Here is a 25,781-nt window from a genome sequence, read left to right as displayed (position 1 = left end):
ACCGAACCATGAGTTCAAATCTTATACTTATTGTAAATCCCCACATGATTTCATTCCAGACATCATGGGTTCATATCCCACACTCGCTTTAATCTCCATGTGATTCTATTACAATCATCACAGGTTCAAATCCCACACTTTTTTAAACCCCTCTGCATGATTCTATTTTAAACATCATGGGTTCGAGTACCAAACATATTTTAATCCCCATGTGATTCCATTCCAAACATCACAGGTTCAAATCCCACACATTTCAAACCCAGACATGATTCCATTCTAAGCATCATTGACTTTAATCCCACACTTGTTTTAAACCTGACATGATTCCATTCTGAACATTATGGGCTTAAATCCCTCCATGATTTCATTCCAACCATCATGGGTTCAGATTCCATATTTGTTGTAAACCCCTTACATGATTCCATTTAAAAAAATTTAGGCTCAAATCCCACACTTCTGTTTAAAATCCCTCCATGATTTCATTACAAACATCTTCATGGGTTCAGATCTCATTATTGGAATAGCTTTTCTTTTTTTTTTCCAGATCTCAACACCTTCCACGTGTTATTACATTCTTAACATAATGGGGTCGGTTTTTTCACAATTGGTTTGTTTTCCATTTGCTTCCAATCCTAAGGTCTTGGGTTCGATTCCCCACACATATTCCACATTGACTCAGAGATCTCGGAATAAACACATGTAAATGTAACCGATATGTGTGCTGCGAAGGAATTATATATATGTGCCATGAAAAGTAATTACTCTCTTTACACACACACACACACACACACACACACAAAGCCCAAGGCCATGTTGAGTTGTTGAGTTGCAGTCCCCATCACATTATATTTTCAGAAGTGCACCAACATCTGTTTGCTCTTACAGAAACCCTGAGAGACAGAGATCTCGTACATCAGAATGTTTGGAGTGCAAGAGTGTCGGTCAAAGCCGTTACCCCGGAGATGTCAGAGCTGCACAGGCTGGATGTATAGAATGTCTGGTATGCTGCTATCGTGTCAGTGTTTCGAAGCCTGAGCGACTGGAGTGTGTGTGTGTGTGTGTGTGTGTGTGTGTGTGTGTGTGTGTGTGTGTGTGTGTGTGTGAGGGAATGATGGGGGTGGTGGTGTTGAGGAATGACCCACCCTGCTGAGGGACTCTGAGGGTAGATGGAGAGATGAAGTGTGGGGCAGGGCAAAAAGTGGCAGCTGACTGAGACGTATGTGAGGGAGGGGGGGCTCTGAGCCAGATAAAGCCAAAGACTGTGAAGAAGCAGGAGCAGGAATGCCTTCTGATAACACTACAGAGGGACAGGATCTAAGTAACCACCCCCTCTCACACACACACACACACACACTCTTCCCTGAGCATGCTTAGGAATGAAACCCCAACCTCGTCTCTCTTTTTTTTTTTTTTTGTTCGTTCGAATCTTTATATTAATATCTAATGCATGTAAAAAACTAAGACAATGCGAACAGCAGGAAAAGTTTCGAAAGCTCGAAACCAGTCCAGCACAGACAAAGCGAAGGAAGGAAATGCAAAGAGAGAGAGAAAAAAAAAACATGCTTCTCGCAGGAGGCCCTCAGGATCGTTCGCCGAAACACTGGAACACACACAGACATGCACGTATGCACCGTCACACACACAGGATGGACATGTAAACACACACCCACACTTTTACACGCAACCGCCTGCGAATCTAAACGCCGGTGTAGGAAAATAAACCGGCTTCATTGTGGAGTCTTTTCCCATGGCATTCAATTTCAGTGAAAAAAAAAAATAATGCATGTCTATCTATCTATCTATCTATCTATCTATCTATCTATCTATCTATCTATCTATCTATCTATCTATCTATCTATCTATCTATCTATCTATCTATCTATCTATCTATCTATCTATCTATTTAGAAGAGTACATAATAAATGGCCAAAAGTTTGTACACACCAGAGCTTTTCTTTTGGAACATCCCATTCCATTTGCTGTTATAAGAACCTTCACTCTTCTGGGAAGATGTTCCACTAGATTTTGTGGAGATTCATTCAGCTACAAGGGTGTTAGTAAAGTCAGGGACTGATGTAGGTGAAGTGAGGAGGCCTGAGGTGCAGTCAGCATTTACATTTATCCCAAAGGTGTTCAACAGCTTTATAGCAAAGAGATCATTCAACATATTCAACCCATGTAAAGCAGATCTTCATGGAGCTGGAACAGGTTTGGATCTCCAAGTTTGATCGAAGGAAAAAAATTTACATTTATGGCATTTGGCAGACGCTTTCATCCTTACATTTATCTCATTCATACAACTGGCTGGGATTTGAACTCTTGACCTACAGAGCCAAAGGCCAAGAACTTATCTACTAAGCAAACACCTGCCAAAAGACAAGATGTCCATATAGACAAGAAAGTATTGAGATAATACTTATATATACACTGATCAGCATACCATTATGACCACCTGCCTAATATTGTGTTGGTTCCCTTTTTGCTGCTGAAACAGTCGTGACTTGTAGATCATCAACAGCAGGAACTTCTTCAGCAGTTTGAGGACCAGCCTTCGCTCCTCACGTGCATCAGTGAGCCTCGGACGCCCACAACCCTGTTGCTGGTTCACCACTGATCCTTTCTTGGAGCACGTTTGATAGATTCTGACCACTGCAGACCAGAACACAAGAGCTGCAGTTTTGACACTCTGACCCAGACGTCTAGACGTCACCCTCACGCTCGGCCATTTTTCCTGTTTCTAACATCGACTTTGAGGACAAAATGTTCAGCTTAGATAAAAGGGACTATAAATATGAAATAAGAGAAAATATATGATATGAGAAAATCCAAGATAATAATAAGATGGTATTTAAAAAACTTTGCACAGGTTCCCTGGTGGTCTAGTGGTTAGGATGCCGCGCTCTCACCGCTGCGGCCTGGGTTCGATCCCAGTCAGGGAACCAACCCCAGCCATTAGGGTTTGCACAAGCCTCAGTGCCGGTCTCAAGCCTGGATAAATGGGGAGGGTTGCGTTAGGAAGGGCATCCAGCGTAAAAACATGTGCCAAATCAAACATGCGGAGGATCCGCTGTGGCGCTAATGGGAGAAGCCGAAAGAAAGTATACATATATATATATATATATATATATATATATATATATATATATATATATATATATATATATACACACATGGTCCCTGAGTTACGACGGATCGACTTACGAATTTTCGATCTTACGATGGCGGTACGACAAAATTGTACAAATCTAAAAAATTTCGTGCAACAGGCTGCAGTGTACGATGTATCTCTCGCCCTGTGAGATGCCCCGCCTCTCGCTAGTGGTCTCCACTCGAGTAAAGTTGTCTCAGTGTGTATATTTCAAGCACCAGAGACATCAGTTTAGAGCAGAAAATGAAAATTATAAATCAGCCTGAAAGCAAAAGGCAGGAAAGACTCAGTCATAGTGTCGCCTTTGACTTACGAAATTTTTTTCTTTTGGGGTCGTAAGTCAAAAATAACCCTAACGTATTATCATGTATGTGCCTTTTTAGGCTTCAGTCAAAAACCTTGACAGGACCATAGATTTTTTTAATCTTTATCTTCTGACAGTTCGTGCAATTTAATTAATTTAAGTAATAAATCGTGTTTATAAATCCCTGCTGTTCGGGCTTCGTCTTTTGCGTCGGTGATGTATGTGTTTGTGTCTGCGCTCTAGGGTGTGGGTGTCTTCTCTTTGTCTGGCCATCTCCTCCCACACGAGTGGAGTAGAAGCTTTGGGTCAGCACACTGTCCAAATATCTCCCTAGCACACTTACGCTCACTCCAGGACTGGGAGGGGCATTTGATATTCTGCAGCTTTCTCTCTCCCTTTTTTTTTTTTTTCTGGAGGCTTTGCCAAAAAATGTACTGCATTGTGCAATTTCTGCTTCTTGCCAAAAACGCTGTTGAGATAAAATGCGATGAGACGAGAGTTTGCAACCAGTCACCGTCAATAAAAAGCCACCCGTGCCGACTTCACGTGGAGTTTAATTGTAAAACACACAAACTTGTATGATTGCATGCAGATTAAAGAAAGAAAGAAAGAAAGAAAGAAAGAAAGAAAGAAAGAAAGAAAGAAAGAAAGAAAGAAAGAAAGAAAGAAGGAATGAAATGGCTTCCTAAGTTCCTCCCAGCTGTCGAGGAGGGGACGTCTGAAATGATCCAGAGAATGAGATCAACCATTATCTCATACAGATGCTAGTCAGGAAACCATGTGTGTGTGTGTGTGTGTGTGTGTGTGTGTGTGTTTAGATAACATGATATTAGAATTATCCATTTGTTTCTGCTTATCGAGGTTTTTTTTTTTTTGCGTATGCATCCAATTATCGAAGGTTGCTTTTTTCAGCATGTGTGTGTGTTTACACAAGTGTGAATAATCAAGTTCTGCAAGACCATGCTGCACGTTCGCCAAAAGCGTTTCATCAGCCTTTCGGAAAGCAGTCTGGTTTCAGCGTCCCAGCTGTAGCGCTCGGATCTCTGCGCACCGCCAGAAACCCTCACTGTAAAATAACTGCAGAATCCACCTCACCAGCGAAGGTTTTTCTGTGAGCGTCAATAAAACAATCAAAAATTCTCTGAGACGCTAAAGACCGGTCACTTCATAAGGACAAAAGTATTGACTTTTTCCACCCATTTGTGGTTCTTCCCCAAATTGTCACCACACAGTTTGGATGCTGTGGCATGAACTTTTTCCTTCACTTGCACTAGAAACCTGTTTTGACCTGTTTTGATCTCCTGCTATAGAGATCAAACCCTATTAAACCACCTTTGGATCAATACCTGATTTTACAACATCTTCTCAGGAGAGTTTACACAAAGTTTCCGGTCCATTTGTTCCTAAAAACACGAAGTAGCCTCAGGTGATTCCATGGATTTCCTGGTAGAACCTTCTAATCTGCAATGAACTGCAACACATGTGTTATTATGGAAGTACTGGATTTAAACCTACACAAGATCCAGGTCACATAATCTCAGGCTTGTGCATAAATAACAAATGAAGATTGTGATTGGAATCCAGGATTGTAGAAATCTCTGAGGATGAGGGGTTTGAGGATAATTCAGTTGTAGTCCAGAGGATTATGAGATGGTCAGAGGTATGTAAAGTATGAGAAGATACGAAGCGAGAAGCAATTGAATGAAGCTCATGAGCATTTTTCATGGCTTGATCCACGTGATCTGCATTTCCCATCCAACTATACATGTCACATGACCTGGTCACGTGTCACTTATTGATCCTCATCTATTACATTCATTTATCTGGTCTCATTTATTACACAATGAGACCAGGAGTCAGCTGCAAGGTGAGAATTGTGCTATTTAGGGGGAAGGAACAGGTGTGAGCGATCAGTGCCATGGGACTGGGTCATGTGATGATGATGGCTGGTGGAACATGTCATCCTGTGGCTCCTGGAATAATCCTGGAAGTAGATCTAGGAGGCATTTTCTCTAATTTGGTCGAATAGGAAAATAATGATGAAGCAGAGTTGTTTCTCCGATGTTGGACTTCCGATCAGAAGGTTGTGAGAAATGCTGGGCCATTAAGCGAAGCCCTTAACCCTCACCTGCTCAGTTGTACGAATGAGATAACTGTAAGTTGCTCTGGAGAAGGTCGACTACCAAACGATGTCAATATTATATTTACTGCATTAGTACTTCACAAGAACATCTGACATCGTTCACGTCCACTAGTGAATTGGGCCTCGAATGGAAAAGTTTTTGAGAATGCAGATGATGATTATGATGATGATGATGATGATGATGATGATGATGATGAACATTTTTGGATCGTACCTGGAATTCCGCTGACCCTATTACCGCTATTCAGTAGTTTTGTTAAACCAAACATGAGTCATATGTTGAGATTGGAATGAGAAAGTGCAGAAAGAGAACAATACAGGAAGTCGGGGAACGAAGTGACCAGGGAACGAGGGAATGAGCTCAGCTCAGGCGCAGGAAACTGGAGAAGGAAGAAGAAGTCATGACGCAAAAGAATGAGTGCTTTTCCTGTGGCATTCCTCGTTTTCCGGTTATCCAGAGAGAGCACGATAAAAGTAAATGTGTGTGTGTGTGTGTGTGTGTGTGTGTGTGTGTGTGTGTGTGTGTGTGTGTGTGTGAGAGAGAGAGAGAGAGAGAGAGAGAGAGAGAGAGAGAGAGAGAGTATTTGAAACACATAAAAAAATGAAAGTAGTGAAGAATGAAATACAAACTTGCTAAATAGAGTGAAAGAAAAAGAGATTGACAGATCTATCTGTCTGTCTGTCTGTCTGTCTGTCTGTCTGTCTGTCTGTCTGTCTGTCTGTCTGGTGTATATCTGTTTCACTTTTGTTTCTCTCTCATCAGAGAGATTCTTTCTCTTTAAGACCCTTAAAATCTCTTTTACTATATCCCCCTCTCTCTATCTATCTGTCCATCTCTCTCTCTCTCTCTCTCTCTCTCTCTCTCTCTCTCTCTCTCTCTCTCTCTCTGTGATCTGGAGTAGATTCACACACAGTGCTCATTTCCTTTTCCTCCTATTATTTCAACCTCATCCCCCAGCTCGAGGAATGTGTGTGTAGGAGTGTGTGTGTGTGTGTGTGTGTGTGTGTGTGTGTGTGTGTGTGATGATGTCACTCTATCCCCCATTCCCTAAACTTAAGCATGTAGCTCACCTCGCCCAGTGCACAGTCAGGACCACACCTCAGTTTTTGGATTCTGTCACGTTTCCCTGATTGTGCAGATAATGGAGTTCAGTTCTGTTCAGTCCAGTACAGTTCAGTTCAGTACAGTACAGGTCATTGCAGTCCAGTATAGACCACTATGGTTCTATACAATCCAGTAGAGTTCTGTTCAGTCCAGTATAGATCAGTACAGTTCTGTTCAGTCCATTAAAGTTCAGTACAGTCCACTAAAGTTTAGTACAGTTCAATAGAGTTCTGTACAGTCCAGTACGGTCCAGTACAGTCCACTACAGTTCTGTGCAGTCCAGTACGGTTCAGTACAGTCCACTACAGTTCTGTGCAGTCCAGTACGGTTCAGTACAGTCCACTACAGTTCTGTACAGTTCAATAGAGTTCTGTACAGTCCAGTACGGTTCTGTACAGTCCACTACGTTTCAGTACAGTTCTGTACAGTCCACTACAGTTCAGTACAGTTCTGTACAGTCCAGTATGGTTCTTTACAGTCCACTAAAGTTCTGTACAATCCAGTATGGTTCTTTACAGTCCACTAAAGTTCTGTACAATCCAGTACGGTTCAGTACAGTCCACTACAAAATACTTCAAAACAAGTTGTAAATAAATAAATAAATGTAATTATATACACACATCTTTATGTAAGAGTAATTGGGTTTAATTTTATAACCAGAATGTCTTATTTGTCATTATTTAATACACTATGCAGAAAAAAGTATGTGGACGCCCGACTCTACGAGTGACACATGCTTTTTGAACATCCTATTTGCTGCTGTACCTCCACTCTTCTTTAATGTCCTACTACTTTTGTCCATATAGTGTACATTATGTTTGAATGATTCATGGTGGAAGAGCAATCAGGAAGAATCAATTTCCTTCGAGGAATTTACGCTACAGTCTAGTCGCGTGTCTCGGTGTGAGGGAACTGCATGTTCTATATGTGCTGAATTCCTCTCGCTCTGACTCACTGAGAATTAAAAGGCTTTTCCTGTGTGTCATATCCCTCATAGACTCATAGCCACACTGAGGACTGAATCTGACCTTTCACCGGCTCGGCTTGGCTTTTTCACAAAACCTCAGAATCGTGCGTTTCTCGAAACTGATGTTTGGGCGAAAAAAGTCATTTAAAAAATGCATAAAAACTATGCAATTTTGGAATTATTTATTATTATTATTTATCTATGTGTTCATTAATTATAAGTGGTTCAAATACGGGGTTGACTTTCTGAGTAGGAAAGGTTTTGAGGGCACTTTCGGTAGTTTTTCCTAGTCCGAAATTCCAACTTGTGTAAGTGTAAATGACTGCAAATTAATTACAAATGACTCCGAAAACAAATAAATACATAAAGTGCATAACAAAAGGAAATACGTTGGAATGTTCACCTCTCTTGAATTTATCTTGTACATGAAAACGCATACAGTCATGTGAAATAAATGAGGACCCTCTCTGAAAGCCTGTGTGGGTTTTTTTTTAACATGTTTAGACATATGGATATTTAATATCAATACTAAAAGATTCAAGTCATATGACTAAACAATTAAAACTGAAAAAAAGACTTTTTAAAACTTTCTCTAAAATGTGCTTAAAAAAATAAAAATTCTAGTGAGGAATTAATGAGGACGTCCCCACATTTATTCAGACTTAAAATGGCTAAAATCAGACGCAGGTGTATCACATGAAGTGAGAGTGAACACCGTGGTGAGATCGAAAGAGCTGCCTAAAACCTTCAGAAAGACGATTGTAGCAGCTTATGAGTCTGGAACGGGATTTAAAAAGATCTCAAATGAATTTGAGTGAAGAATTCCAGAAGAATTTGTCTGGAAAATAGTCTACAAGTGAAGGACATTCAAAACAACTGCCAGCATGCTCAGGTCTGGCCGTCCAAGCAAGTTCACCCTGAGAGCAGACCGCAAGATGCTGAAAGTAGCCACCGAAAACCCTAAAATGTCATCACGGGACCTACAGCAGGCTCTTTGTACTGTTGATGTGCATGTCTCTAGAGTCAGAAAGAGACTACACAAGTCTAACTTTCATGGGAGGTGTTCCAGGAGGAAACCTTTGCGCTCTAAGAAAAACATGACAGCCAGACTGAAGTTTGCCAGAGAGAACATAGACAAAGACCAGGATGTTCTTTGGACATTTAAAATGGAATTATTTGGACACCGGAACAGAGGACATGTTTGGCATAACCCAAATACAGCATTCCAGGAAAAAAAAAAGGACCTCTTAACAACTTTGAAACATGGAGGTAGAATTGCTTTGCTGCAGCAGCACCATGAATTCTACCGTGTATCAGAGGGTGCTTGAGGAACATGAGACCATCTGTAAAACAAATTCAAGCTGAAGCAAAACTGGACCCTGCAACATCACAATGACCCAAAACATACCAGTGAATCCACCAAGGACTGTCTGAAAACTAAGAAAAGGAGATTTCAAACTGTACATGCAAGAAGCCCCTCAAACATCTCACAGCTGAAAGAATGGCTTTGAGGTGTAGGGCAGACATTCTTCCAAACGATGTCAGAGACTGGTAGATAGCTGCAAGAAACGTCTCACTGAAGTCAAAAGGGGGCAACACCAGCTATTAGGGTGTGGGGTGTCCTAACTTTTTTCCTCAGTTAGAATACGCATTTTTGTTGAGATCTTCTGTTTAATCAGTAAATTAACAAATTTTTGACTTTTCCAGATAAAAATAAAAACGAGATGAGACAATCGATATGTGAACATTTCTTAATAAAGAATTGGATATTTAATAGGGGTGTTCAAATTTTTTCATATGACTGTATAATAAGGACCTGAGGTTTATTAAATAAAGAAGCAGATGAATATATATACAAATTTATATAAATATATTTAATTGTTTTTATTAATTGCAACATGTGAAGAAACAGGCATTGAACAATGTTGAAAAAAATGTTAAATTCAAAATCAAATGTAATAAATACCACCACTGCACAAAGAAAAAATTCCAACTAATATTTGATCAAAAGTGAGGTCCCTTCTCCATGCTTTATCTTTATTTTTGTTGGTTTTCGAATTAAAAGGTGACATTTTTTCAGTCGGTGACGTTTACACACGTGCCTCCTGTTGAAACGTCCTGCTGATTGTGTGGAGCAGCTGAGAATGCTCCGTGTCTGGAGTTCGTCTTGAGGCTTGAAGACCGGCTGTTATCACCCCTTTAAGAGAAGACTTCTGCGTTTCACCTGGAATTTGCACATTCCTGCAGGACAATGCGGAGGTGTGAGATCTCCGTTCCCCCAGTGCTTTCCTCCAGGTCAGACATGCCTGAGCTGTTTTCAATTACAGCCTGAATGAGCCATTAGCACACTTTGGAGCTGTAACTGGGACACTGTTGGTATAGCCTTTGGCTCACACGGAGTGCCTGTGATGCTTCATATGCTAATTAGACTTGAAGAATCCGGTACCTTTATAACCAAGTTTCTTTTTCTATTGACATTTCCAAGATAACTCTTGTAATAACCTCCACTCTTCTGGGAAGATGTTCCTCTAGATTTTCTGTGGAGGTTTGTTCCCATTCAGCTACAAGGGTGTTAATAAGCCAGTGAACACTAAAATGTTAGTGTTCACATTCTTCCCAAAGGTGGTCAATAGAGTTGAATAGCAATAGCCAAAGATCTTCTACTTCAAACCCGTGTAAATGAGATCTTCATGGTCTTTGTGCACAGGGGCATTGTCATGCTGGAACGGGTTTGGGTCAACTAGCTCAAGTGAAGGGGAAATTTCATGCTACACCATCCGAAGGCATCCTGTACAATTGTGGGCCTCCAAATTTGTGCAAACAGTTTGGGGAAGAAACACATACAGTTGGGAAAATCGTGTGTCCATATAGGTTACTTCTGTCTATGAAGGAAAATCCTCTGCTGGAGCAATTTGAGGAATTTCAGTCACATATTTTTTGTCAATTAAATTAAGTGTGTGTGTGTGTGTGTGTGTGTGTGTGTGTGTGTGTGTGTGTGTGTGTGTGTGTGTGTGTGTGTGTACATATAGCAATTGAACTGATTATTGCATCCTAATGCATGTTTAGTTTTTTTTAATCATGTCAGAAGTATAAATGTGCTATCATTGTGTCTAAATCAATTTTTGATTGTAGATTTAGATCTTTGGAACCTAGGGTGCAATTATTTCTGAAAGAAAAACGTCAACCGTAACCGGCTAAAGATCCATGAAGTTCCTGAGCAACTCAAGAACTTTGAGGATGAATTTGGACTATAACAAGTCTGCTACGATGATTCTGGACCTCAGGTCACATTTAATCACTAAACAACACACAATGATGGGACTCTAATGAATGGACATTGAGTGTTGAGGATGAAGATTTTGAGTCTGGTTCCTTTCGAGGTTTTCATGAAGCCTCGGTTTTTTTCAAATTTTCAAAACCACTCATTATGGATAAACTTACAATTATAAGAAACAGACTTATAAGCACTAAATGTACATGCTTTTTATACAACTTTTTATCTGTGTAAAGCTGCTTTGAGACAATGTCCATTGTTAAAAGTGCTCTAAAAATAAAAGTTAATTGGATTAAATACTTTTATTAGTGCCCATAGTGGTGCTGCTCATATTTCACCTACAACCATGAAGTTGAGTTAAAGTAAAATTTGACCATAAAAAAGTGCAAAAGTATTCAGCTTCAAATGTACTTAAGTATCCAAATTACTATGATTTATTATAACTATAATGTTCCTATTATCATTTTTATCACAAGACTTAATTAACTTAGTTTATGTGAAAAGACTGTTATCTATTAATAAAATGATATTAATGAGTTAAACACTGATTGGTTGTGGCAAGTTGGAGTCAGTGAGTTATTGAGGCTGTATGTATCTAAGTAGATACCACCAATTGATTGTTCATAATTAAAAAGGAACGACCGACTTTGCGTAAAAAGTGCGATATTTGACATTGAAACGTAGTGAAGTTACAGTAAAAGTCCCCCTAAATAAAAAAACACCAGTAAAGTACAGATACCATTTACACTACAGTGCAGTACAGTAATGAATTACGTTAACTTGCGTCACTGTCCAAAGCTGCCTACACGTTAGCAAAAATGCGTATAAGATACGTCTTAGGAAAGTTTTGCGCCGGTATGTAAGTCAACGTACTGACAGGATATATTACATTAGTAATCCTGTGTGGTCAGTGAGGCTTCTAGCACATTCCTAGAGTAATCTTTGGAGATCCATGGAGCCTCTGGTGCAATGCGCAGTGAGCATTACTATAATCATTAAAGCCATCAGATGTGTAAGGAAGAATAGAAATTTGGAGAAAATGGCCATGAGAGAGATTGGGGGAGGAGAACATAGTAAAGATCTGCTCGAAAATATGAACGTCTTATTACGCTGCAGTCTGGTATGTACGGAATTTGATGTCACGACATTTACGTGACCTCGTCGTACCATGAACAGAGGATGGAGGGAAAAAAATGAAGTGTGTGAGAATGAGTATGGGGAAGGGATTTCAAGGAAGAGAGAGAAGAGGAAAAGGAAGCTCTATTCAGAGAGAGAGAGAAAGGAAGGGTATCGGACAGCTGAAAGTTGGGTGGGGGGAAGGAAAGGAGGGAGGTCCCACGTCGGGGCATGGGTGTCAGCGTGGGTTGAAATTTGTGAGTCTCCCTCCTCTTCAGCTCATTGTAACCCAGAAACAGAGACGAGGAGCAGCCCGGCCTCCATGAGACTCCACGAGAGGAAAGAGTCTGTAACTGCGACTTAACAACCAATTTTATTTTCTTTCGACAAAGCAAGATTTTTTTATTTTTGATATCCGAGATTTTTTGGAGGCTTTGGAGAGCTTTTGTCAATGCTTGGGACAATAACTTTAACAGGTAAGGTGTATTATATAAGCTGAATTTATTCACAATTATGAGTTTTGGTCTTCTCCAGCAGATCCATGATTTGTGTAACAGGTGAATTTGCTTCTCGCTGATTTCAATTGCTTGTACGGTGAAAACCAGGGAAATATAGTGGAAAAAACATAATAGACGTTTTTCTGGGTAGGATTGGAAAATCGAAGCCAGGATGAACATGTAATGAGAAGAGGCAGGTGAGATTTGGAAATCTTATTCTGAGGGGCGTGGTAGCTTGTGAGACTTTTAAAGCTCCAGTCTGTGACCTCTTGGTCCCTATAAAGTTTAAGAATGATGTACCATGTTACAGCTATGATAAGAAATAAATAATCATTAGTATATTTGTTCATTTTTTTATATATAGATCTTTTTTTGGTGTTTGTGGCCATCTATGGATGTCTGAAGCAAACGAAATATCTCTTGGTTTGAAGATCAAAGTGCTACACTCTATTCCTAAAAACACAATTATTACAGATAAAGGTGCATTGTGGGGTCATTTCAGTTAAATTAATAACTTCGAGTTGAGTTAAGCGTTAACACCCCGTATCCATTCATGAAAAAGCCTCAGCTCCAGAAGACTAATTTCGAGGACGCATTCCTTACTCACCCTGTTATCCCCGAGTATAACGTGTAGTAGGAGGAAACATATCTTACAAGCATAGGTTGTAAAAAATTTCGCCGTACTTCAGATCACTTCAAAAGACTTGGGCTGGAGCTGGTGGGCTTTGGAATTTTAATTAGTTTTTCTTTAAGCTCTTCTGATCTTGGTCAGGGTCCTCTGTGGCGTCCCAGTGGGTGGTGTGGGATGGGGATATGGAATTTATTACTACCTTTTGCCAAGTAACAAATTTTTAAATTTGGGTTTTTTTAGGTTTTAGATGTGGGTTTGTGTGTAAACTTACAAAAATGAGGATGAATGTAAATGGTATAATGTAAGATTACAGTAATTTGTGACTGAATGACCTTTCCAAAATATTCTTTATTGCTTAATTGGCTTGTCCTCAGACTTCTTGCAGATTTGTGCTGCTTCGTGCAACTCTTATTGGCACAGATCAAATAATTTCAATTGCCGTAAAGCAACCACCATATGCTTCTCTTTGGACCTTTGTCTGAACTTTTTACATCATTTAGATTGGTGTCGAGATTAAGTGGCATGTTGGTTTGCTGAATTTGGTTGATTTTGATCTACTGTGTTGAATATTTTATTCATTGGTAAATTGCCTTATTGTAGTCTTTGGAAGTAAGATGATGGTGTGAGTTAGAATGGGGTGTGGTCATTTACTGCATTGTTGGAATGGGGTACAGTCATTCAGTCTTGGTGGTGAGTGGGAGAAGGGGGTGGTGTTAAAGGCCCGTCATGAAAAGGGGAAGGGGGCTATTACGTTGAAGTAGATAAACAGTGTGGTGTTTGCACAGCATTGCCAAACATTGAGCTTGTCCTTCTCCAAACAACAGTTCCGCTAATTAATAGCCTCAAGTATTATGCATCTGTTTGCCAAACGTGACAAACAAAAGCAGGAGGGGTGGAAAGGCATGCGATATCTTGGAGCACCCCTCACCCGCAAAGCCCTTTGCGGAACATTTAGTCCGTTATCCCAGAAAGAGTTCGGATAACACCTCCCCCTCTCAGTTTTAAAGAAAAATCCATTGGGCACCCTATATAAGCCAGGCGAAAACAAGAGAGGATCGGATTCCTTAGCTCAGGTTTCATTCAGGGACACTTTAGAGACAACAGCAGATGTGGGCTGACACACACACACACACACACACACACTATATAACCTCCTTGTTTGGTTATTCATCTAATCACCATTTAATGGTTTCCCCCCAAACACAAACCATTTGTGAGGTGCTTGTTGGTTTCTCAGGATGCCTAACACAGGATAATACTATTTCAACAATACCAGTCAGAAAGTTCTCCACCCAAATACCCCCTACTGCTCCCTCATACATATTGTAATGGCACCACTCATCACATCACATCGCTACTCATCCATTCAGACCTCGTTATGTTTGAGATTGTAAATTTCCTATCAACCTGTTTTGTCAGCAATCAGTCTTGCAATGTTTCTTTTCTTTTTCCCCTCTTCTGGCTACACATTCAAGGATTTTGTCATGGTTATTTAAAGTTTTAGATGGACAATAGAATGGGGCCCCCATCCAAGAGAAGCCATTGTGAAAAAACTGGGGACAATGCATGCTTTCCTGCCTGAGGTTTTCTCTTTCTCTCTCTCTCACACACACACACTCTGGGGGATGGGTTCTTGTGTGGTAAAGGAAGCTGAATGACATATTCCAGGCTTCTTAGAGTTATTTTGTTGCTGCTGATTTGTACTGTATTTTATCAAACTAGCAATGCTTTTGAGAAACGTCCCTCAAATTCTCAAATTTGTAGCTTTTTATGCCAAGTTTGAACAAAAGATATTCTGTATTGTTTTGTGGTGTCTGGTTAGTTTTTTCTTTTAGATTACACTTTGGAGAACAATTGTGATGTTTTTGGAATGGCCAAGAACACATTGGGTTAGTTTCGCAATATTTCTGGGAAACTTTTTTTGGTTTTGATAAGATTTGAAACCATTGACTCCCTGCTTGATATGGAAAACCAGATCAATAAACATCACGTGTCTATCGGTAATAGGTGAAGTCATGTGATACCCTTGCGTAGAAAATTGAGTTATTAAAGTTGCCGGGTGGATTTTGGACCCCGAAAGCAAGATCAAGCAGAGCCAGATGTGAACATTCCTCCCCAATGTAAGCCTGGATGTCAAAGGGAAGCCAGGCATCAAGGAGGTCTGCTTTGCCTGACGGTCTCCCCCAGTCCACCCCACGCCTGTCTAAACACAGATAGACGTGGGAAGAATCTCATACAGTGGTGTGTTTCTCTGTTTTCTCACCTGTTACCATGTGGCCATGTGCCCAGAGATAATAAAGTCGTAATATCAACATTTACAGACACTTGTTCTTTTATGTGTTCGCTAAATTAAATCAGTGTTTTTCTACACACATTTGGCGGTGCTTATGTTATTGTGAAATAGACACAATAATTTACCCCAAATCCTGGTTGTTAAATTATGTCATGCTGTTTTGTTTTTTTTTGAACATGGACCAAAAGGGATCAGCAAACATCAAACCACGATCAGATTGTAATATGGCTGATTAAATCTGTACAGGGGATGAAAGTGTTTTAAGATGTATTGCAGAACAGTTCTGATTTCCTGCAGATGTTTGAATACATCATCTTGAATTAATTACAGCAATAAAAATAACTCATGTCAAGTACATTGATTAGACATCGTTGTCTCTTTTTTTACTGATTTACACTAAGGTTGTAGGTCTAACAGTAACAGTACTTTGTTTTCTTTGACCTCTCTTTCAGTTGGCCAGACAGAGGCCATGCCACAGAAAGAGGACAGCCCTGAATCAATCGAGGTCCTCCAAGAAGAGGTCTCACCTCAAGTCAATGGAGAGCAGGAGAAAATCGAGTGTGTTACCGAAGATCCAATGACTCCAGCAGAGGAGAAAGTTGCTGAGGAAAAACCAACAGAGACGAATGAGGTTGGGTTCAAGAAGATCTTCCGCTTTGTTGGCTTTAAATTTACACTAAAGAAGGACAAAAATGAGAAGGTGGAGCCTGTACAGCTCCTGACGGTTAAGGAAACGGAGGATGGTGCCTCAGAAGCTGTGGAGGAAACCAAAGAAGAACCCGTAACAGCAGAAATCCAGTCTGAGGATGAAAAGAAACCGGATGCCCCAGAAATTGAGAAAAATGCCAGTGAGGAAGATGCTGAAAAAACTGAAACAGAACCAGACCTTCCTGCAACTGACACCCCAACAGAACCCAAATCAGATGGCACTGAAGAAACTGAAAAGACCCCAGCTGATGAGCCAGCTGAAGAAGTAGAAACCTCTGCTGAGAAGGAGAAAGAACCAGAAGCACAAGCTGAATCTCCGACATCTCCACCATCTCAAGAGACACAGTCCCCTTTTAGAAGATTCTTTACTCAGGGAATCTTCTCTAACCTGCGTAAAAAGACAAGCTTCAAGAAGTCTAAAGAGGAGGAAACAATAAAAGAGAAATCTGCTGATGAGGATATAAAGGAGACTGATGAGACAAAAGAAGCAGCAGCAGAGGAGGAAGGACAAATCAAGGAGGATACAGAGAAAGTGGAAACTGGTGAACAGGTAGATAAAACAGATGGACCAGAGAAATCTGAAGAAAGCCCAGAGGAAGCTCCATCTGCTCCTGAGGAGAAAAAGGAGGAGGAGCTAAAAGAGGAGGTTGAAATATTAAGTGAAGTTGCACCAGTTCAAGAGCCTGAAGCGAAAGTTGAACAAATTGAACCTTGTGAAATTTCAGAGACCTCTGGCACTGAAGATGACAAGACCAAATCCACTGATGATGCCAAACTTGCAGATGAAAAAGCAGCTGATTCTTCTGAGGAACAACAAACCTCTGAGAAATCCCCTGTGGAAACACCCACTGAGGGTGAAGTTCAGTCTTCCCAAGACAAAGCCAAGCCTCAAGGAAGTCCACTGAAAAAACTGTTTACTGGAGCAGGGTTGAAGAAGTTATCCTCCAAAAAGCAGAAGGGCAAAAAAGAAACCGATTCAAAGCCAACAGAATCCACTGAGCAGACAGCTGAACAATCATCCACAGAGTCAGGTGAGGCTCAAAAACCTGACAGTGGAGCTTCATCTCCAGAAGAATCTGGTGAGCATGTTGTAGGTGAGGCAAGTCAGGCCGAAGCCAGTGCAGAAGCCGAAGGAGAGGGAGCAACCTCTGACACTGAGAAGAAGAAAGATAGCATCCTTCATTGGGCTTCATTCAAAAAATTAGTCACTCCAAAGAAACGTGTCAAGAGGTCATCTGAGAGTGAGGATGAGACCACTGGAGACAAAGCTAAATCGGCCACTCTGTCCTCAACCGAGAGTGCTGTTTTTGAAGAGAAAACTGAGGAGATTAAACCAAGTGAAGAAGGAAAGGAAGAAACAAAAGAGGAATCACAAGTTGAGGGCAAGACTGAGGTCAAAGCTGAAAAGGTTGAACAAAGCACAGAGGAGACTAAAAAGAAGATTGATACCTCAGTATCCTGGGAAGCCCTTATTTGTGTTGGATCATCTAAAAAGAGGGCCAGGAAGAATTCTGACTCTGATGAGGAGGAACCTAAGATTGAGGAAGAGGTCCAGCAGTCTGGAGAAGAACAGGTCAAAACTGCAGAGTCACCCCTTGAAAGCTCACAGGAGGTCGATCATGAAAATTTGGCCTCTTCTCCAGAACCAGAAGGAGAACTTGTTTCTACATGGGAGTCCTTCAAAAGGCTGGTAACCCAACGTAAGAAACCCAAAGCAGAAGAGAAGTCTGATGAAGCACAGGGTCCAGAGCAGGCCACATCCGACAGCGAGCTACCCAAAGAGGAGTCATCCTTCTCCCTGAGAAAACTAATTCCTCGCAGAAAGAAGAAGTCTGATACTAAACAAGGGCAGGTATCTTCTGATGTTGGATCTGCAGAAGAAGACTCTGACACACCTGCTGTGGTACCTCTATCAGAATATGACACTGAACAGTCAGAGAAGGCTACAGCTGAAGAAACAAAGACAGAGGAGGCAAAGCCAGAGGTCACACCTGTCACTCCTGTTACTCCTGGAAAAGCCTCAGCTGAGGACAGATCACCTTCTTGGATCTCCACGACTGTCGAGAATGTTGAAGATGAGACAGAGGGCAAGCCATTAAGCGATATACCTGAAGAAGGAGATACAGCTGTTACACCTAAATCAACTGATAACACAATTGCAGAGGACATTGTAGAGTTTACTTCAGAAGCCATCACTGCTATTGAACCAGCTGAGGAAACTGAAATGGTTTCCGCTTTATCACGCATCACAGAGTCACCTGTTACATCTGGTGAGGCCTCACCAGTTCCAGATGATGGTGTGGTGATGAAGACCGAAGCCGTTTTACAGGAAGCTGTTGAAACTATCACAATTACATCAAGTAAGGTGGCTGTTACAGTAACAGAGGAGCAGACACACAGTATGGTAGTCACTTCAAGCCCATTCCCGTTTGAGTCAGCCACTAAGGAGGAAAAAATTGTCTTGGCTGTTCATGAGAAAAGTGAAGCGACCTCCATCTGCATCGGCCTTGATGCAAGTGAAATTAAAGCTGTAGAAGAAGAGAGTCCTTTAAAAACCACAGTGGAGGCGATCACCGTGGTCAGTGAGGCATTGTCTGTTGAGGTGGCTGCTGAAGACCAGACTTTAAAGGCAGAAGAAGCTGAAGTGGCAGAGGATAAAGTTTCTGTGGCACAGGTTAATGAAGTTCAAACCGAGTTCAAAGAACAGCCTCTGGCATATGAAGAAAGTACAATAGAGGAGGTTCAGACTACAATCGAGTTCCAGGAAGCAGCAGCAGTCAAAGTGCCAGTGGTCACCACCATTCGACAGGAGATAGAGATTCTTGAGGAACCAATAGTGGCAGAAAACACTTCAAAGGTGGTTGCAGAGAGCCCAGTCGAATCGGCCATTGAGCAACCAGTGTGTGCTCAGACTGTGGAGATCACTGAAATTACTGCTGCTGAAGAGGAGGTACAGGAGCTAAAAGATGTTAAAGAATCAGTTGCCTGTACTGAGGTGGAATCTGTAGAAGTAGCAGTGGCTGTGTCAGAAGAAGTTGCAACATCACTCGCAGATACTATTGTAGTTGAGACAACCATGTCTCACGAGGAGCTCATTCCTGTGCTGGCTGCCACAGAGGAGTTTGCAGTGACGGAAGAGGTTGTGGGTGTTTGTCCACCCTCAGAATCTGAAACCAAAGCAGAGGTAAAGGATGAGGTTGTAATCGAGAGCGAAGTTCACGTTATCAAAAATGTTGAGATTGTCACAGCGAGCGTTTCTGTTGAGGAGAACAATGAAGTCACATCATCAGTTGTCAGTACTGTGATTGAGGAAGCATGTGAGAAAGATGAGGAAGAAGTGAAAGCAAAGCATTTAAAGGAAACAAAAGTTATCCAGGAGCAGAGCACGGTCATTGTCCAGGAAGTCCTTCAAAATGTTGTTGAGAACCTCAGCGAACTGCAAGAGAAGCCTGTGGAGGAAATTCATACAGCAAAACCTGAAGAAGCCCTATCTGCAGCTGAGGAGGAAAAATCTTCACAAGATGCACCAGTTACAGAAGACAAGTCTTCAGTACATGCACAAATTCAAGAGGAATTAAAGTGTGAGAACAAAGCTGAAGAAGAACCAACAAAGATTGTTACCGAGAGCTTGCCAGTCAGTGAAGCCATTCAGGTTTCTGAAGTAGTTCTGGTTGCTATGACAGAAGAAATTAAAGAAGCTCGGGAGGAAGAGGTGTCCTCATACTCAGTGGAAGCCACACAAGCATGTACGGATGCAGAAAAGCACGAAGTGGAATTGAAGGAATGTGAAAAAGAGGTAGAGGAAGACAAATCGGTCACCACAGAAAGCGAAGAAGTTAAATGTCAAGTTAAAAAAGAAGAACCAAGCGGAGCCACCGAGAGCCCAGCTTCAGAGGAGAGCAGTGAGATGCAAAGCACCACTCATGCAAGCACAAAACACGTGCAGATTGTTGAGGAGGAAAGCCAGCAGGTCCAAGACATGAAGATCGAGACAACTACAGAGATCAAGGTTAACATTGTACATGAGGTGGATGTGGATAAAAGAGCGAGTCAAGACATTGAAATTGCCATAAAGGAAGACAGCACCAAGAGTCAGGAGTCATCAAATGATGTGCCTCAAACAGACTTGGAAGAGGAACAAAAGAGTGTTTCAGCACCACACATGAAGGGCCAGGAAGGGTCCAGAGATCCCGACAGTCAAATGACAGATGCTGAAGCCGCTGAGGTGCAACCAGCTGTTGGGGAGGCACCAAAAGAAAAAGATGTGGAGAAAGCGATTGATACAGTCACCACAGAAACAACTACAGAGTCATGAGCCAGTAAGTACCTTATTTTGTCTTAAATAATCTCCAGTATCCCATAATATGAAAACAAATAACAGGTTGGTGTTTTTCAAATGTTTTTTCAAAATGCTGTAATTTCAGGACTTTGTCACTAGATTCGGGGAATATTTTAGCAACTTCATGTCGATTTCTGAGGAGGCATTAGCAACTTTCCTGGGTTTGATATCACTCCCCAGCCCACATTACAATATTCGCTTACACTAAAATGCCTATAGGAGCCGACTTTCCAGACGACTACTTGCAGCAAAATTTAGTGACCTTGCAGAAGTTAGTGTAAAGGATAGTGAGTCAAATGAACCCTCAACTCGTATAACCCACATTTTCTCATGGCTCCTTCTTCAAAAACATCAATGGACCTTAGTTTTATTACTGGTGGATTTGTCGGCTCGTGAAATGAAAAAAGCTTTGGTTCGAGGTATAAGTAACCAAGAGACCTTTGATATCAAAGCAGGAATGCCGCAGCCTGACCCCTCACTTTGTAGGCTGCCTTTTAAAGGGAAGCCGTGTGAAGGAGAGATGAACTTGTGCTGAAAGACAGATTATAATTCAACACCCGCCCCCCCCACCTACCCCCTAACAAACACACATTTTACACTACACACACTGCTTTTCTATTTCCTTCATCAAAGCCCTCCATACGTGGTCAAGGAAGCATGTCAAGAACATGTCTGATTCTATTTTTAAATTGAGCTAATCTGCTAATTAGCTTATTTTCTATTTTGCTAAGCTAGTTTTAAGTGTTTTGGTATGTTTTGTCTGTTCCTAAATTTAGACAACTTTGCTAGCAGTAACTAGCTAGCTGGTTGTTATATCCAATTTTGATCAAAACTACGGAGTGAGCAGTAAACTAGCTATTTGGCTAGCTATCATTTATACATAAAATTTGCATCACTAGCCTGTTTACTAGCTAGGTGGTGTTAAACAACAGATAATTTTACTTTTTTTTTTGTAAACATGTAGACAAATAGTAAATCCAAATTCATATCAAGACCCAACTCAGTGGCCAGTGGTATACCTTGAGGTAGTATATTAGCTCGCTCAGTTAGCTAACATTAGGGTGTTTGAGTGCAAGGCAACCTAAAAACTAGCTAGCTGGTTTGTTAACCCAGCTATTATGGTCCATTTTTATAGGTTTGGCTACTGTTAAATTGAGACTCGAATGAAACCATAAGCTAAGGTGTGAGCAGTAAATTAGCCAGCTGACTAACTCAAAGATGTTTCCAAGTTATGTATTTTCATAGAAACTAGCATCTATCATAATTATCGCTTTCCTCGACCACAAGTTCTTCCTCCAGTGGTGTATATTACATTTGCATTTAATTTGAGCAGCTGCCCTTATCCAGGCCTTCTCAGTTATTCAGCCGGTCAATTGAAGGCCTTAAGGGTCTTGCTCAAGGGCCCACAAATGGCAGCTTGGTGGTGCTGGGAATTAAACCCTGACCTTTATACATCCATCCTTTAATGACAAACAATTTTGTAAGGATCTGATTGGCCGTTAAATGTCGAGATGCTTTTACCTGTAAGGTGACTGGCTTTTTTTTTGTAAAAGGGGCGGGACTTATATAAGTACAGCAGCAATTATAATAATTATAAGTGGACATTATTTCTTATGAGAATAAAGATACATATTCAATACGACTTCAATACAAAGTTTTGCTATGCAGAAAAAGAAATGTAAAAATGAGAAATGTGAGGAACAGCAGGAGGGTTTATGGTCATGGAGGGAGATGGAGGGAGATAGAGGGAGGTGGAGATGATGGAGGTAGAGAAGAGCTTGGTGTTGAATCTTTGATGAGTGCTAATGCAGCACTGCAGTGGAAGCAGTGGAGGGTGAATTATAGCAGTGCAGCAGGGGTTTGGTGCAGGATCCTATCTCTCTCTCTCTCTCTCTCTCTCTCTCTCTCTCTCTCTCTCTCTCTCTCTCCTTTACACTCTGCTGAAACCTGCTGAGTCATAAAACAGTGAGGAGGAAACAACATGAGAGCTATACGAAGTAAGATGAGAGAAGAGATAGCGAGAGGATGAAAAGACGGAATCAGACAGTCCGTCCAAGTTAGACAAAATAACACGTCTGATCTAAAATGTGATATGCCAACATGTGATCTATTAAAGGAGATTGAGATGTTTTTGCTCAGCAGTAGCCCTGACATTAGTGCATCTGCAAATCTTACTCTCTTTATCCTTCTTTCTCTTTCCCTCTGTCATCCCTCTCTCTCCCTCTCTCTTTCCCCTAGTCTATTTCCTCTGCTCTCTCTACCTTTTCTTTCTTTTTCTTTCTTTCTTTCTTTCTTTCTTTCTTTCTTTCTTTCTTTCTTTCTTTCTTTCTTTCTTTCTTTCTTTCTTTCTTTCTTTCTTTCTTTCTTTCTTTCTTTCTTTCTTTCTTTCTTTCTTTCTTTCTTTCTTTCTGTCTCTCACACACAATCTGTGTCTGTCTCTGTACATCTTCCGTTCTCCTTTCCTCTCTTTTCCCTCTCTGTCTATCTCTCTTTATCTCTTCATTCCTCTGTTCTTTCCCTCACTCCCTCTCTATCTCCTTCCCTATGTCTACATTTTTTCTCTATGCCCGTCTCTCTCTCCACCTCTGTCTGTCTCTCTAAGCCTCCACCCTTTCTCTCTCTCTCTCTCTCTCTCTCTCTCTCTCTCTCTCTCTCTCTCTCTCTGTCTCTCTCTATGTCTCTCTTCTTCTTCTTCTTCTTCTTCTTTCCCTTTTGAAAATTTATTGAGTATTTACATGCCATGTTGCCAAAGCATCAGTATAAAGGAATAAATAATACAAAAAATATAAAATGCAAATAAAATTATAATAATTATAATAATAATCTCTCTCTCTCTCTCTCTCTCTCTCTTTCTTTCGCTCGCTCAGGTGGTTCCTGTAGAAGATTGGGGAGCAGCAGAAGAAAGAGCCAGAAACGTATCCCTCCATCCATCCGTCCCACATCACTTCATTCCGTCTGCCTCCTGGAAGAATCTCTCCATCCGCAGCATCACCTGTGGCTCAGATGGGTTTAAAAGTTCCTCATGTCACATTAAACTCTTTCACATGTTTATTTCCCTCTGACATTTTACTCACTGAGGGGCAGAGGCTCTCGGATGGAGAGAAACGGATGTGTGTGTGTGTGTGTGTGTGTGTGTGTGTGTGTGTGTGTGTGTGTGTGTGAAAAAAATCTTATCTTGTATATTGTATTTATATCTTAGAAAATATTCAAATGTCACAACTTCGTCCTAAACAGCCACGGGAAATGGATGACGTCACCCAGATACACATTTTTGTTTGTTTGTTTTTGTTTTTTAATTGAATCATGGTACACACGTGCAGTTAAGCGTCAAAGCGCCCGACCCAGCGTAATCATTTCCATTCCTACTGTACATATATCATATATCTATAAATATATATAAATATAAAAAAGTGCTTTATTTCTCAACTGTGAAACCTTTTTTTTTTTTTTTTGAGATGCACACGCAAATCACGCCGATCAGTAAAACACGGCTTTCATCTTTAATCATGTGAACGATTACTTCGGATTTTATTTAGGTAATAAATTAAATCCCGACAGCACTGTTCAGTGGCACGTGAAGTACAGTATGTTTTTTTTAATATTGTTTAATTACATATTGCAAAAAAAAAGCGTTATCGAGCGCACTGGCGCCATCTGCCGGCAGCCAGTTTTATTATAATTTTTTACATATATATATATATAAATATTTTTTTTCTTTTTTAACATTGTCCGTTTGTATTTTCAATCTGTGTCTCATAGACTAATGATATTACATTTTTTCCCGACGTCGACGATCACCTTTAATAATGATTTATCCACTATTTTTTATTATAATTAAAAATCACTTTTTTTCCTAGTGCTTCATATGTATAAGATCTGAACAGAAGCAGAACTGAGGTTTGCATTCAGCAGACAGGTGTGTATGCAAAAATAATAATCATCCACATCACCTCTGTGCAATCCTGCTGATTAATATACGCAATAGAAAACTAATTTAAAAAATAAAAATCGCCTTTTTGTGCTGGAGGATGTGAGGATTCCTTGCAAAGATGCTTTATTTTAATTAAAAAAAAATAGAAATAATATCAAACACCTAATATAGAATGTTCTCCTATTATCAAGACTTTTCCTCTCCGCCGGGTCGCATCCTGTCCTCTGCTTTTTATAAGAAAACTATTACTGTGAAGCTCCTTTAACATTTGTACAAAATTGTATACCTGTGTATCTGACATTGTATTGTAATATGAAATAACCAATGAGAGCATTAGATGTTATGTAGCATGATCTTTTCTGTTCTTCTTCTTTTTTTAATGCTTCAAAGCTGTTAATAGTACGGATACAAAACCATGTCTATATTTCATTTGAAATAAAAGTTAGCGCTGTAAAGTGAGAATTGTGTGGAGATCTTCGTCTTTCTTTCATTTTCCTAATCAGGGATTAAATTCTAATACATTACAAAGTTTTACTCAATTCTATGACCTTTTAATTGAATTATAAAATTTCTGCAAACATTTTAGTATCTTCTCATTGGACAATACTATAGAAATTAAAGGTCCTCTAAAAACAACTAAAAAACTGCCATCAAAAGTAAGTACACCCTCAGTGATAACAGCTGTGTGTGGTGTAACGATGCAAATCCACACGTCCTCTTCATCATGTTCATGTTTTTGTCTGATTGACAGAACCAGACAAATGTGTGTATCTTCTATTAGAGCAGTTAAAATTCAGTGCTTTGAGTTCAATTCTCTCATACTGACCACTGGATGTTCTACATGGACCTCATGGTAAAGATCTCTGAGGATTTGAGAATCAGAATCGTTGCTCTACACAAAGATGCCGAGGCTGTAAGAAGATCAGCATCACCCTGAAACTGAGTTACAGTACAGTGGTCATACAGAGTTTTTTTATTTAAGTATTAAAATGATATAAAACCAACAAATGCACAATTTAGATAAAGAGAACAAAATATTGTTACTCTCTCTCTCTCTCTCTCTTCCCTTTTTCCCTCTCTCTAAAGAGCAATGTTTAAATAATTGACATTTTCCATCAGGCATCATTAGATAATCAGAGTATTTCCCCAAAAATTTTACTTAGTAGAATAAAGCTATAAAACTAATTTATATATATATATATATATATATCTCTTGTTTCTGCTGAGAGATGCTTAGTAATGTTTCAGAAAAATTCCCTTTTTCCCTCGGCAACTGTTCCCTGGTTCGTTGTTGTTGAGCAAAATCTAACAAAAATCTACAGAAA

General features: G+C 40.4%; 1 protein-coding gene across 2 annotated transcripts in view; it reads left to right on the top strand.

Moving 5' to 3' along the window:
- The window catches only part of akap12b (A kinase (PRKA) anchor protein 12b), a 66,766-nt gene extending 41,848 nt beyond the window's left edge, over positions 1 to 24,918 (top strand). The window contains exons 1-3 of one of the 2 annotated variants that reach the window (XM_046836018.1): positions 12,290 to 12,533; positions 15,931 to 20,505; positions 23,393 to 24,918. In XM_046836018.1, coding sequence (XP_046691974.1) covers positions 12,509 to 12,533; positions 15,931 to 20,501 — 4,596 coding nt within the window. In that variant the 5' untranslated portion in view covers positions 12,290 to 12,508 and the 3' untranslated portion in view covers positions 20,502 to 20,505; positions 23,393 to 24,918. Of the gene's footprint in view, positions 1 to 12,289; positions 12,534 to 15,930; positions 20,506 to 23,392 lie in introns of those variants that run through there. The other variant, XM_046836017.1, reaches the window with a different exon arrangement.
- Positions 24,919 to 25,781: the final 863 nt, after the last annotated feature.

The sequence above is a fragment of the Silurus meridionalis genome, chromosome 23 (assembly GCF_014805685.1).
Source record: "Silurus meridionalis isolate SWU-2019-XX chromosome 23, ASM1480568v1, whole genome shotgun sequence".
NCBI lineage: Eukaryota > Metazoa > Chordata > Actinopteri > Siluriformes > Siluridae > Silurus > Silurus meridionalis.
Note: the sequence above shows the minus strand (reverse complement) of the source record. Positions and strands in the feature narration are given on the sequence as shown.